At 46.3% G+C, this 15,236-nt stretch overlaps 1 protein-coding gene across 1 annotated transcript in view; it reads right to left on the reverse strand.

The window, feature by feature from the left end:
* LOC143828386 (parathyroid hormone 2 receptor-like) overlaps positions 1-15,236 on the reverse strand; it is a 68,986-nt gene that overhangs the window by 37,658 nt on the left and 16,092 nt on the right. Inside the window, exons 3-4 of the mRNA XM_077318783.1 lie at positions 2,376-2,497; positions 1,588-1,685 (exon numbers count right to left, since the gene is read on the reverse strand). Of these exons, the coding sequence (XP_077174898.1) occupies positions 1,588-1,685; positions 2,376-2,497 (220 nt within the window). The remainder of the gene's footprint in view (positions 1-1,587; positions 1,686-2,375; positions 2,498-15,236) is intronic.

Genomic DNA, 15,236 nt, shown 5'->3' on the forward strand with positions numbered 1-15,236 from the left:
GCTCAGGACAATATGGAATTGACTAAGGGCCTTCTGGTCCATTGACTTGACTAAGATCCATAGTGTCCTGAGTATCATTTTTTGTTAAGGATCTCACTGTGTATAACAAGAAATGCAATTCTTGTATCCCTTGTTTTTCATGGATGCTGTTTTTATTTGATGTCTGACCATTGATAAAGTCAGGAACGCTGAAATGGGTCTGGTCAGTGGAGACATTAGTATGCATTTATGCACTGATTTTACTGAAGCTATGTGATAAGCCTCGGGTTTTTAATTTAAATAAGTCTTGGTACTAAATGTTAATATTGTATTCTGCCCTACAGAGGCTTAAATTCATTTCCCTTATTTTGACTTTTTAAGGCTCTTGCCATATATTACACACATCAGATGATGAATCAATGCATAATAGTTTGCTTATTTTTTTCATTTCAATTGAAAACATTTATTCCAATTTTGCTTGAGAAAATGGCTGCTTTGGAAAGGTGGATTGTATGACTTTATACCCTACCAACGTCCTGCCCCTCCCTACATTCTGAAGCTCTACCCTCAAATCTCCAGGTATTTCCAAACCTGGAATCGGCAGCCCTCTGTGTGTGTGTGTGTGTACATGTATGCCATCAAGACATACCAAATTTATAGCACCATGAAGACACACCCAAGTTATAGTGCTAGGAAGGAATACCCAACTTATAGCACCATCAAGTTATTCCCAACGTATTGCACCATCAAATAATTCCCAATTTATAGCACCCTGGAGTCACACTCAACTTATAGTGCAATGAAGTCATTCCCAATGTATAGTGCCTTGGAGTCACAGCCAACCTATAGTGCCATGAAGTCACTCCCAATGTATAGCGCTCTAGAGTCACACCCAACATATCGTGCCATGAAGTCACACTCAAAATACAGTGCCCTGGTGTCGCACCCAACTTATAGTGCCATCAAGTCAAACCCAAATTATAGCACCATGAAGTCATAAAGGGTAAAGGTAAAGGTATCCCCTGTGCAAGAACTGGGTCATGTCTGACCCTTGGGGTGACGCCCTCTAGTGTTTTCATGGCAGACTCAATACGGGGTGGTTTGCCAGTGCCTTCCCCAGTCATTACCGTTTACCCCCCAGCAAGCTGGGTACTCATTTCACCAACCTCGGAAGGATGGAAGGCTGAGTCAACCTTGAGCCAGCTGCTGGGATCGAACTCCCAGCCTCATGGGCAGAACTTTCAGACAACATTTCTGCTGCCTTACCACTCTGCGCCACGAGAGGCTCTAATGAAGTCATACTCAATTTCTAATGCCATGAAGTCACACCCAACTTATAGCAACCCAGCAAGGGTCTTTCAGGGCAAGTGAGCATCAGAGGAGCATCAGACTTCTTTGGCAGAGTCCTCCTTGGTGGCGTCCCTTGCAAGTAGTTTCCATGATCTGATGAGATCAGGCTGTAACCCACAATGGGCCTCCTTCTGAACCCTAATCCCTGTTAGACATGGTGTCATGTGGAGAAGGGTGTGAGTAGTGAAGAAGCAGGAGGCAATTCTGAGTTCAAGAAAATCTCAGATCAATAAGATTCTGGAGTGAGGGATCACTCACCTGAAGTAGCCGATAATGAAAATAGCCACCGCCAGGGAGGTGAAGGAGACTGAATAGCCGACAGTGTACATGATATAGAGACGTTCGAAAAATTCTCTCTGGAGATATAAACAGAGATACGTATTACCTTTAAGGGCATAACATTCAGATAACGACAACACAGATGGACATGGGTGATATACACTGAAACCCTAGGCCAGCATTTCTGCAAACACAAAAGGCTGACTGTTAACATAGAACAAAACACATTTAGCCGACAGAGCATGATTCTTCTTGTTAAGCAGAGCTTTAAGAATTTGCCGTTCATTCCTGCAATTCAACCCCAATTTGGCTATATAGTCTTGAATCAAGATGTGTTGGCTGCAAAATGCTGGGCAGGCCAAGACGATGTGGGGGAGGGTGACAGGGACACCACAACCATAGAAGAAAACAACAGCGAAATGTCTAGGACACCGTTTCACTCAGGAGCGCAACTGGGAGCTTTGGGAAACATCTGCAGGTTGTTTCAAATGATGCTTGAAACATTTGCTTTTCAAAGATGGCTGGTTGGAGGCTGGAGCCATCTCAGACTGGTGCATTTCGCGTTAAAGAGCTGCCAACGTGAAATCTGACAGGTCAACCGTACCAAAAGCTACTGGGTCGAGCTTTGTTCACCCCGCTGTGCAAGCAGCTCTGCATTAGGCTGTTAAACAAATGCCAGTTTAGTTCCTTGATGCTCCCACTGCCCCCAAGTACCATGCTTAATGTAGCTTTTTATCCCCTCTCCTTCACTGGAGTAAGAGACGTACCTTTCCTGAATGGATTTCTGCATGTAGGAAGCTCAGGCATTCGGAGTAATTAGACCAGGTTCGATTTAAATTCTGCATGAAGACCCATGTTCCATTTGAAGTGCAGTGTCTGAACGCCATGCCTGCAAGACAGAACAAGTCCAGTTACATCTAGCTTTCACTGAAGGTAGGGTTTTGCAAATTTCCAGGTAGCACCTGGAGAGCTCCTACCATAGCAAGTTTATCTCCAGATGGTCACGATTGGTTCCTCTGGAGAATCATAGAATAACAGAGTTGGAAGGGACCTCCTGAGTCATCTAGTCAAACTCCCTGCACTATGCAGGACACTCACAACCCTATCGCTCATCCACACTAAACTGCCACCCCATCAAGCCTTCAGAGAATCAGAATCTTGCTTTAGAAGGTGGACTGTATAGCATCATCCCTTCCTGAGGTCCCTGTGCTCCCCAAAACCTGCCCACCCCAGGTTCCCAGTTTGGTGTAGGGGTGAGGAGTGCGGACTCCTAATCTGGCATGCCAGGTTCGATTCTGCGCTCCCCCACATGCAACCAGCTGGGTGACCTTGGGCTCGCCACAGCACTGATAAAACTGTTCTGACCAAGCAGTGATATCAGCGCTCTCTCAGCCTCACCCACCTCACAGGGTGTCTGTGGTGGGGAGAGGAAGGGAAGGCAATTGTAAGCCACTTTGAGCCTCCTTCGGGTAGAGAAAAGCGGCATATAAGAACCAACTCTTCTTCTTCTTCAGTAATATCAGGGCTCTCTCAGCCTCACCTCCCTCACAGGGTGTCTGTTGTGGGGAGAGGGAAGGGAAGGCGACTGTAAGCTGCTTTGAGCTTCCTTCGGGTAGGGAAAAGCGGCATATAAGAGCCAACTCTTCTTCTTCTTCTTCCACCTCCCCCCCAAAATCTCCTGGTAGTTCCAATCCAGAGCTGGGAACCCTAGATAATACACTTGTGTCTATACCACTAAAATGTGGGAATTTGCGTGGTGGAACTCTCGCGATCAAAAATTGTTTTCAGCCATTAGAAAACCACAAAGAGGAGGAAGCTAGGACAGGATCTTTCCTGCTGGTGTCCTGTGAGAAAGAAAATGTAGAGAAGAATGTTCCGCCACTAGAGACCCATCCATAGCATGAACGTTTCCATGCCCAGGTGGACTACCCCAATGTGGATCGACCCACACGCAACAATACGTTGCTGACATTTGAACCCTGAGCTTGTCTTTTGGCTCTAACACCAACCTATTCCAGTGTGGATGGAGGGAGTCAGTGAGATGGTATTGGAGGGGGAGGGGCATGATTCTTCTCTGAGTATTTTCACTAGCCTAACTGATTAAAAATGCCCATGGGCTGCCTTCATAAGTGAGAAAGATGGTACATACATTTCTGCTTGACTTTTCCCACATCCTGGCACTAATAGCAGCCTATGGAGATATCTTTTGATTGAGGGAAAGAGGAATGAGGTGAGTTAACTCTCCTTTTCCTGAATGCTGATGCCCTGATCTACATTAAGTTTTTTTCCAGCCATTCTAATCAATAGATTTCATGGTGTCTTCTACTGAAAGCCCCAGGTTTATACTCCCTCCAGGAACCCTCAGCCATGTTAGACTGACCTGTTGCGACTCCAGTGGGCTCCATTGGGTGGCTGGACCCAGAGTGGCTTCTTGTAGTGGTCACTAGGGAAGGGTACAAAATTTAAAAGGGTGGTCTGTTTGGGGCTCAGGGCAGCCCACAGAATGAACCTTGAACTGAACTGACTCAAATGGGCCCCACCTGAACCTAACAGGTGGAGCAAATTAGTTTCCCTCTTCTTCCTAGCTACAACTGGGATAAAAGGGGGAGAGAACCATCGTGGAAGGAGTTTCCCTTCCATGTTTCTCCCAGTCACAGCTTGTTGAAGCCAGGAGAAAGGGGGGGGGGGATCGTCTAGGAAAGGACATCCTTTTCCCCTTTCTCCCAGCCATGGTGAATCACTGCTGGGAGAACGAGGCTTGGGATTGCCTGGGAAGGGTTAAACAACAAGCCATTTAACTATTTGGGTTTTCTCCCCACTGCTTCAATGGGAGGGGAAGGAAAATTGAAGGGTTAAATGTCTAACAGCCATTAAACTCAACAGCTGAGTGATGGATGTGAGGGGCTGTTATGTTTAAATGGCGGTGAGCCATTTGACCCTTTAGTTTTGCTCCCCCCCCCCTTGAAGGGAGTGGAGCAAAGCCAAAGGGTGAAATAGATCACAGCCATTTAAACCTTAACAGCTCAGCAGGGCTGCTTCTGTTAGGTTTACATGGATGACTGCAAATATCTGAACCAAACTGGCCAAAAGTCCAGTAAATGTTTGGGGAAGCTCCCAAGCTCTGAGCCAGCATAAGTTGGGCCCTAATTTTGGTTGATGAGCCAGTTCGGGCCCATCTCTCAAGGGTCATTACCAGCTATTCAGGTAAGTGCCTTGCCTGAGTGTGTGTGGACAACCTCTTTTTAAATTAGGGCAGGATTTAACCCCCCAATGTATTTTTAAAACTGTTCAGATTTTCCTGCAAACCTGGGTAGTCATCCAAGTTTGCAGAAAAGTCTGCTTAGCATCGATGTGGCCCTATTTCACAGATTTAAGTATCTGCATATTGGTGCCGAATGATGCTATCAGATCTACAGACCACAGAAATGAAAGGTGTGTGTTTAATACCTTTGTGGTTGAAGTCATAAATGTAAGGAGGACAAGGCACTGCCAGTGTTTCCCCTGCAGATCCCCTGGGCCAGCAAATTAGGCCATCCCATTCTGGAAGGCAGTGGTCTTCTGCAGAGACACAAAACAGGAAGAAGCTGCAGGTAAAGATGGTGAAAGAAACTCACGTGTTCAGTGTATGACCCTTGAGTATTCTAGGTTTCAATACTTTTACTATCTAGTTACAAGGTATTACGAGATGGCAACGGAGTAGCAATATTGCTTACAGATTCTCCTCCATTTTACACAAATTTTCCCCTTGGAGCTATCTGAGCTACTTCAGAAGTTTTAAGAATTTACCAGTTTAGCCTGTCAACACTACTGTTCTATGTAGGTTCTTCTGTATTTGTTTATTTTTGCCTGCCAAGAAGAACCCTGTGAACTATATCTTTGAGAGGTGGTGTAGAACAGTGGTCTGCAACCTTTCTAAGGCTGCGGACCGGTGGGGGAGGTGGAGGGCGATCTGGTGGCTGTGCATGCCACGCATGCACAAATGTGCATGCGTGGCGATTTCGTGCATGCTCAGCAGGTCCATGCATGCGCGTTTGCACCATGGGCTGCCGCAAACACGCATGCGCGGACCTGCTGCGTATGCATGCTTACGCCGGCGGCCCTGCCTCCCTCCCCCCCCCCACAAAAAGAAGCTTGCCAGGCCGCAAGCTAATTGGCCGCTTTGGCGGCCAACTTGCTTGCGGCCTGGGAAGTTTCTCACTGCGGGGGGAGGGGCGGGGAGAAGGAGCTGCAGCCCGGTGCCGGGGCCTTCGCGGGCCGGCACTGGGCTGAGGCCCGGTGGTTGGGGACCACTGGTGTAGAAGTCCGAAGACTGCTTTCTCATAGCTAAGAAAACCCGTTTCCAGGGTTTTGGAATTGCGAGTCTTACTTAAGACTTGATTTTGATAAGAACTTTCTCTTCCCTTGAGTGGCGAACTGTATTGAATCAAAGTAGTAAAGTTTCTAATTAGATACAGATAATTTGCTACCAATAGTTAACGGCAGAGAACCACTTTGCTGTTAGAGCCCTGAGGAAAAGAGATTAAGAGTTTGGGGACCAGAGCCTCTCTTTAATTGGACTGTGGGTGTGGCGTCCTTGTTTTTTATCTTGTGTTTATTTTCTACTGGTTTTCTGCCCCGAAATTGGTGAAGAGTCTTGTAATGTTAAACATTATGAGAGCCCATTTGGTGTAGTAGTTAGGAACACCAACTTTTAATCTGGCGAGCCCAGTTTGATTCCCCCTCTCCTCCACATGCAGCCAGCTGGGTGACCTTGGGCTTGCCACAGCACTGATGAAGCTGTTCTGACCGAGCAGGAATATCAGGGCTCTCTCAGCCTTACCCACCCCACAGAGCATCTGTTGAGGGGAGATTATAAACTGCTTTGAGACAACTTTGAGTTGAGAAAAGCGGCATATAAGAACCAACTCTTCTTCTTAATTTCAGTAAAGTCTCTTAACAATTCAAATCAGGTGCCAAGAATTATGCTTTTGTTTGCTCCTCCTAGGATCCCTACCGTTTTATTGTACCAGAACCCCGTATTGAGTTCAAAAGGGATTTTTCCAGTTCAGGTATTTGAGAATTCAATTTTCATCCCGTTGCTGCCAAAGTCCCCACATCCTAAAACGTCGATGGGTGACAAAAGCTACTCAGGAGACCAAAAGGACATTTTCCACCATGTTCCAAACAACCAATCAGAAATCTGAACACTTTCTCCCTGAACTTTCTATTGAAGAGGACTGAATTAATTCCTCCTCAGCTCTTCCATCTGCTGAACAAACTGAGATCTCCGATCGACTGGATCATTTAAGACGCAAACTTTTGAGTGCCAAAAATGATTGGTCATCAAAAGTGTCCTTCCAAAGGGGACACCAGCAGCCCCGATGAGAGCTGAATCTGGTCTCCTTTCTATCAGGGCTCGCATACACTTTGTTGTTGTTGTTGTCAGCCATTCATTTGCGTCCGACTCTTGGTGACCCCATGGAACAGCCACGGCCACAATCTCCAGCCCCGCACCGCCTGCTTCAGCTCTGCAATGTTCTGGCCGGTGTCCATCCCTATCGCGTCCAACCACCGTGTCCTCTGTCAGCCTGGTTCCCTTTTCCCACTGAGCAATCCTAGCTGAATTGCTTTCTCCATTGAGTTGGATGGCATGATATGACCAAATTAAATGAGCAGGAGTTTCGTGATTTTGCCTACCAGTGATAGATCAGGCATTATGTAAAATCAAATCAAACCAAACACTCTTTATTACGGTACTAGACTAGTAATCAGATTACAAAATACATAAGAGAATCACTGATAATTAAAATAGTAAAAAATTTATATCATTCCAGCTCTAAGAATCAACATTATAATTTTAAAACTCACAAGCATTCTCAAGCAATTGAGACTATCTCTACCTAAGTTGCTCTGAATCCACCCAGCTCTTCCTTGTTTTGATCGCCCTCCAAGCAAATCTGGCCACAACAGAAGTTATTTCTGTGTGTTTATCTGACAACATAGAATCATAGAGTTGGAAGGGACCTCATGGGTCATCTAGTCCAACCCCCTGCACTATGCAGGACACTCACATCCGTATCACTCAGCCAGTGTAACCTGCCACCCCTTTGCCTTCACATGTCTTTGATCACCTCTGAATTGGACTTATTCTTTGGGTATGGCATAAGTTCTCTCCTGAATTGAATGTATAGCCTACATTGGAATAATAATTCAGAAATTCAGACTTTATGTAGTATTTCCTTGTTTGTGACTTTTGCTGTCCATGGAACCCTCAGAAACCCTTGGCTATTTTAAAAGCATGGGAGAGATATAAAATAACAAGTTTAAATTCAATCAGCGAACAATCGTAGAGGCTTTTGACATCCAAAGATCCAACTCGCTCTAGATTTCTAAATAAGATTCTACCGCATTATTCCATCCCAGATGACCTCTTTGATAACTCAGTAGACAACCATCCACTCCGGGACTGGCTGTACATCTCTGATACTATGATTGACAGATCATTAATCCTGCATTGTAAAAGCTCCACTTAGATCATTTGAGAGTCTCCTATTTCCCTCAACTTTTAGCCCATAGTCTCAAAGCAGCTTATACTTACTTCCCTGCACTTCCAAACAATGCTGCCAGTTTTATTGGCCGGCCGCTTCCAGGAAACTCCAAAAGATCAATGCCTCTGTAGTGGTGGAGGACCTCCCACACTACGTTTTAACCCGTCCAAGGGAGAAATGTCTTGCTAATTTACGAAATGGTTTAAACCAGGGGTAGTCAAACTGCGGCCCTCCAGATGTCCATGGACTACAAATGCTGGCAGGGCCTTCTGGGAATTGTAGTCCATGGACATCTGGAGGGCCGCAGTTTGACTACCCCTGGTTTAAATGGTCAATCTGATAAGGAAAAAACAACTTTCTTGCTGTTGGATACGAATCCTTTGGTTACCAACAGAATGTCACTGTTTGCCCTTGCAACTAAGAAAATACAGGACAAAGAGGGGCTAAAGAGAGCAGATAATCTAGAATCTGTAGCTTGTCATATACAATCTGAAGATATTTTTAATTGATTAGTAAAAAAGGGTCATGCTTGACCCTTGGGGTGACGCCCTCCAGGGTTTTCATGGCAGACTCAATACGGGGTGGTTTGCCAGTGCCTTCCCCAGTCATTACCGTTTACCCCCCAGCAAACTAGGTACTCATTTTACCGACCTCAGAAGGATGGAAGGTTGAGTCAACCTTGAGCCGGCTGCTGGGATTGAACTCCCAGCCTCATGGGCAGAGCTTCAGACTGCATGTCTGCTGCATTACCACTCTACGCCACAAGAGGCTCTAATTGATTAGTAGGTATATTTCAATTTGTATTGTTTGTTTTGTATTATGTTTTGCAATGTTTTAATTTAATTCATTTTGTGATGGCAAATAAACTGACTTTCACTTTGACTATCTCTTTCTCTGACATGGAAACCAAATACTCCTATTCTACCTGCTCCTATGGTTGCCAACTCCTGGAGTTTTTGGGAGTGGAGCCTGCAGGGGGCAGAATTGTGGAGAGAGAATAATTTTTTTTGTTCCTTTGAGCTTTGGGATTCAGAGCAAGCCAGTTTAGTGTAGAGGTTAAGAGCGTCAACCTCTAATCTGGAGAACTGAGTTTGATTCCCTGTTGCTTCACATTCAGCCAGCCAGGTGAGCTTGGGCCTGCCACAGTTCTTTCAGAGCTCTCCCAGCCTCACTTACCTTACAGGGTGTCTGTTGTGGGAATAGGAAGGAAAGGCGATTATAAGCTGTTTTGAGAATCCTTTGGACAGTGAGAAGTGGGGTAGAAAAAACACTCTTCTTAAAATACAATTAAAATATTTTTTTAAAAACAGCAAAGGGTAGAGCTGTTGTTTTGTACCTTGCTTTTCACTACCTGAAGGCATCTCAAAGCAGCTTATAACCGTCTTCTCTTCCTCTCCCCACAACAGACACCCTGTGAGGTAGATGGGGTTGAGAGAGCTCTAACAGGACTGCTCTGTGAGAACAGCCCTAAGAGAACTGTGACCAGCCTAAAGACACCCAGCTGGCTATATGGAGAGGAGTGGGGAATCAAACCTAGCTCTCCAGAGTAGAGGCTGCTGCTCTTAACCACGACAGCAAGCTGCCTCTCAGATCTCTGTTTCAAAGTCTTCAAGATCTCTATTTCCTGGCTTGGAGGAAGGGGGAGAGAAAGGGGAGAATTTGACCGTTCCCTTGTGTTTAGGTAGCCGCATATGCATTTGTATGATGAGGAGCAATTGGGCCCTACCTGCCTGGTCTGCCTAGAGGAGAAAAGGGGGCGTGGGAAAGCTGTTAAAATGCTCAGCTAAGACTTTCACGGAGAAAATGCATTTCTTCACAATAAGTCACAATCGAGGGATGGTTTATTCAGTTTGGGGGCCTGGGACCCTTGTTCATTGGTGATGAAAAGAAGCGTATGCATAGATGATTTCCTTGGTGGCTTGCTATTGAAGCGGAATATGCTTCGGGAACATATCCATAAATCATAAGAAATGTAAAATTGCCTGGGAAGCCCATCATCTACTAGGGCGTCAGGTCTCTTGCAAAGATGCCGACCATGCAAGCATCGTTCTGTATGGATCACAGGTTATGCGAAGCACTGTGCTTACACTTCGTACCAGTTAAAGAGCTAAAGCAGGGGTAGTCAAACTGCGGCCCTCCAGATGTCCATGGACTACAATTCCCATGAGCCCCTGCCGGCGATTGCTTTTATGGGAAGCGATTGCTGGCAGGGGCTCATGGGAACTGTCGTCCATGGACATCTGGAGGGCCACAGTTTGACTACCCCTGGGCTAAAGGATGGGTGTGTACTGCCAGAGGTTTAACACCCTAGGGTTGCCAATTGGTTGTTGGAGATCTCTGGAGATCAGCTTGGGATCCCCAAGTTCCACCTGGAGGCTGGCACATGTAGATATAGGTCAAGAAAGTTCCCACTTTCCGGCTTCCTACAACCTACGGTAACTAAAAAAAAAATTGTGCTTATAGGGAAAGAATTTTTAAAACTTGTGACATCCCAAAGGAATATATAACTTCAGATTCTCAGTAGAATGTCACTTTCCCTTTGGTAAATATCCAAGTGACTGGCAAATATTAAAGATTATTTCCCTACGAACACCAATTGTTTTTCTTTCTATTTTCTTGGTTGGTCTTGGTATGGCTCTTTTTTCCTTCTTTCTGCAAACTATGCAACTCCGAGCGATTTCAAGGGGGCTTTCCTGTGCAGACAACAGAGTCAGACGTAGCAAAGCAGTTTTCCCTGATTGGCCAGGGTGTCAGTTCAAAGACTTCCTGGTTCCCAGTTGCAAGACTTCTCTCCTAAGACTTATTATTTTTGCCCTGTTTTAAAGTGACTGTGCTCCAGAAGCCCACACTTCTCTCAGCAGAGATTTGCTTCTTGGGTTTATTTGTCCCTCCTCTTTTGTCTCCAATCCTCTCCCACCCCCACCCCACCCCCACCCCGTTCAGGAAAGAAAGAGCCTCCTGCTGCACTTGACTCCCCTGCCTGCTCTGAGCTTCCCAATCAAGTGCAGAATACTTCCTGTTTCAATTCAGAGGGAGGAAGACCTGGGTTCAAATCAATCTGAATTCAGCAGGTTCGACAATGGAAAAAACAAAGTAAGTGCAGAATCAGCCCTCTGGCATTGTTTGCTGAATGTCCCCTCCATTCATTCTGTATAATCTGCCTGGAGTTTAAGTGAAAAAGGTAGACTATGGGCCTTTTCGCACAGGGATCTTTGTTGCAAATTGTTTGCGGAATGAAAAATCGCCATTTAAAATAGTGGAATTCGTCGTTATGCATACCTGCCTTTGTAGTGGAATCAGTTGCGTTTTTTAGCGTTTCCCACAGGCTTCCGGTCTCGGCAGAAATCGCTAGAAAGGAAGCGCTATTGCCAAGCTCGTCCCGCCCCTGGCCGTCAAGCAGCCAATGGGCAGCCGTTAGCATGCTCCCAAACAGCCCCTTTCCCTTTAAGAAAGGTTTTTTTTAAAAAAAAAAACGACCCATAGCAACGAATCTAGGTAGATTCGTTGCTACGGAGAGACCCATCCAGCTGCCTAATGTGAGCTGTCGCTTGATTGTATGATCGTTTGCACGCTGCCTCGAGTGATAAAAAAAAAATCCCCCCCCCTCTCACGGGCCCGATTTTCGGCTGAATTTATTTGTAAAAAATAAAGGGACTTTATTTCAGCAAACGGGCTTTTCAGTGGTTTGTGCTTAGTGACTAAAGGTGAAGGACTGAAGCCAGGGAAGCCTCTAAACAGAAAGAGGCTCGCCGGTGCGTTTATCCCCGCTCGCTCGGAGAAAAAAAAATGGCGATCGCTTCGCCGGAAGTTTGGAGGAGAGAGCCAGGGGGAGGGACTTTGAAGAACCAGCAACAATGGTAACGCACAGGTCTTTAGCGCTACTGTTGCAGATTGGTTGCAGGAGTGTATCGCTATCCGGAGGGTGAATCCACTTTTCTGGATTCCCCTGAAAGCGCCACAACGAAGCGCTTTTTGCTGATTGGTTTCAGGATTGTTGCAGATTGTCTACGACGTCGTGGGTTATGGCAAATTAGTAGCGTTTCCAAATAGCAACCATTGTGCTACTTTGAAGCCGTGCGAAATGGCCCTATGAATTAATGTAAATAGTTCTGCTGGGACTTTCAGACTCAGTCCTAGGTTCCTCCAGAGAAATACAGCAGAGAGCATTTTGGAAGTATGCTGTTATTAGTTACCTTTGTGTATGAGGCACAGATCCAGACTCACAGCACTGTGAGGTTTAAAAGAGAGATAATCTTTAATATCAGGGCTCTCTCAGCCTCACCGACCTCACAGGGTCTCTGTTGTGGGGAGAGGAAAGGGAAGGTGATTGTAAGCCGCTTTGAGACTCCTTCGGGTAGAGAAAAGCGGCATATAAGAACCAACTCTTTTTCACTAATATCAGGGCTCTCTCAGCCTCACCTCCCTCACAGGGCGTCTGTTGTGGGGAGATTAAAGGGAAGGCGACTGTAAACCGCTTTGAGACTCCTCCTTGTAGAGAAAAGTGGCATCTAACAACCAACTCTTCTTCTTCTACTGGAAAGATTATTTACAGAAGCATACAATATTAATCTGGTGGTTTCTAACATCAGTTAATACAATAAAACCCATAAAACATCCCATAAAAACAATTACAAATGATCACAATTAGACAGATGCCAAATCAATTGTGTAGAAGCTCTAACCCTCACTCCCCCCCCCCCATTCAGCCCAAGGGTCAGTTCTCTTATATTAGGAGCGAGGGCCAAATCTAATCAACATGGAGGGGGGAATCCTCCGATGAAAACACCCAGATACCGCCCTGGCCTCAACCATAAGCCTGGCAGAAGAGTTCTGTCTTGCAGGCCCTGCGGAAAGCTGAAAGCTCTGGCAGGGCCCTCAGCTCTTCCAGGAGCTCATTCCACCAGGCTTAATTTATATATTAATTCTGCTCCTTTATACACAAAATATCCAATATTGCACACAGGTACAGCTCAGCTGTTTAAGTTGCTTAACAACAGCCCTTCAAGGCTGACTTCACCAAATTACTTGCCGACTGCAATTCCAACACTTTCTAATGCATCAACAGTCTTTGGGCAGGGTTGCACAATTCCTCTGGAGATTTTAGGGGTGTTTCTTGGAAAGGATGTGATGCCACTCTGTGATGTCATGTCCTGTTATGTCACTTCCCCGTCAAATGATGGCATAGGGCAGGGATAGTCAAACTGCGGCCCTCCAGATATCCATGGACTACAATTCCCATGAGCCCTTGCCAGTGTTTGCTGGTAGGGGCTCATGGGAATTGTAGTCCAGGGACATCTGGAGGGCCACAGTTTGACTATCCCTGGCATAGTGCCATGCCCCTTCTGGGTCGTGCTCAAGCCACACCCATTCCTGTGAAGTCACTTCCTCCTTCAGAAATGCAAGTTTTAATTCCCAGCTTGACATCAGTTCCTCATCCCTCTAACCCAGGGGTAGTCAAACTGCGGCCCTCCAGATGTCCATGGACTACAATTCCCAGGAGCCCCTGCCAGCAAATGCTGGCAGGGGACTCCTGGGAATTGTAGTCCATGGACATCTGGAGGGCCGCAGTTTGACTACCCCTGCTCTAACCAGTATTTTAGCAGATTGCCTGGAAGAAATCTTGGACTAATTGTGCTAGCTTTCCCAAAGCACTGAACAGATCATTGTATTTTCATGTCATATATTTCCAGTGTCATGCATTGTCCTCTCCCCCTCTCTACATGGCCTTCCCCTCTCTACATGGAGACACACGTCTCTGCAGGTCTCTCCTGTAGAAACAATGCCTTCATACTGCTGCTGGCCATTTGTGACAAGGGAAGTGCTATCTGGATTAGGCTAGCCTTTCTCTTCTTTCGACGGCAACCTGAATGTGAACTTGAGCCCCTTGAATAAATGCAAGTTCACCTTTTTTTGCAATATACTTCTTGGGAGATTAATTCGCTACGCTCAGCATCACGGTTCTCTTAACAGGCGAGCTTCTGCTACATTAACCCAAGAGTGTGAACCTGACTAGCGGGGTGTCTGTCTTCCATCACTCAACTGTTCCCAGGAGCACATTTCATTCAAATCCACTAAAGCAGGAACTCTTTACAAGACAACTTGTTGGATTTTGATGTCATCAAAACCCTGACCCACAGCCACTTCCCTAGTGCAATGGGATCTCCTTAGCGTCTATTGAGCAATGGACTTAAATCAGCTCAACTCTGGGTATTGAATTGGGATTATAATTAATATTAATATTTTTAGCCACCCTTTCTCTACGGACTAGGGGCAGGTGGCATCAAACAATAGCACTGTATGTAAGCAGACAGCTTTGTTCAACAGGCTACGGAAAGGAGATACGGAAGCAAATTAACACTACCTTCTGTACCGATTCCTCACCTCTGCTTCATCGGTCAGAAGATCAGGAATTTGAATATTATTTTTAAATGTTTTATATGCCATAGTTTGTATTCGTTTTATCTAAGAACTAAATTAAAAGCCCATTCATAAGAACGGGCTTTGAAAGACCCCCCCCCCCCACTGTGGCCGCTTCTCCCTGGTGCGCCAGGTGCGCTTGAAGCAATTCCTGGCCCCCTCCACCCAGGCAAGGACACGGCCTCCCCGCGGCCCACCAAGTACACTCGGCACCTCTTTGAGGCGGCAGGTGTTCCTGGCAGGCCGCGGGAAAGCCATCCCCAGCTCCCTCCCTCCCCGGCGAGCCCGGGGCTTCCCCGCGTCCCGCCCGGGTGGCAGGGAAACCATCCCCACCCCCCAAAACCATAAAATTATGCAGGGGTTCTTTCCCAGAAATTAAGCTGAAACTGACCAATGGCGTGAAGATCCATTGTTCAGGATTGTATCTCAGTTCAGTTCTGCCTTTTGTTCCTCCGTGCCGATCTCGCTCTTTTCCGCTGCTCCAGACAGACGAACGCTCTATCTCGATCTACCCCGCAAGGCTGTTGTGTAGATGGCGTCCCCTCAGCCAAGCTGCTCTCCCTACCCCAAAGGGGTCCCGATGCCCAGGTTGAGAACCTCTGCTCTATCAAGTCCCCCCTTAGTTGTTTCTTTTCTAAACCGAAAAGCCTTCACTCTTTGGACTTATCTCAAAGGGAACTCCCT

This window comes from Paroedura picta, unplaced genomic scaffold, assembly GCF_049243985.1.
Source record: "Paroedura picta isolate Pp20150507F unplaced genomic scaffold, Ppicta_v3.0 Ppicta_v3_sca22, whole genome shotgun sequence".
In the NCBI taxonomy this organism is placed as follows: Eukaryota; Metazoa; Chordata; class Lepidosauria; order Squamata; family Gekkonidae; genus Paroedura; species Paroedura picta.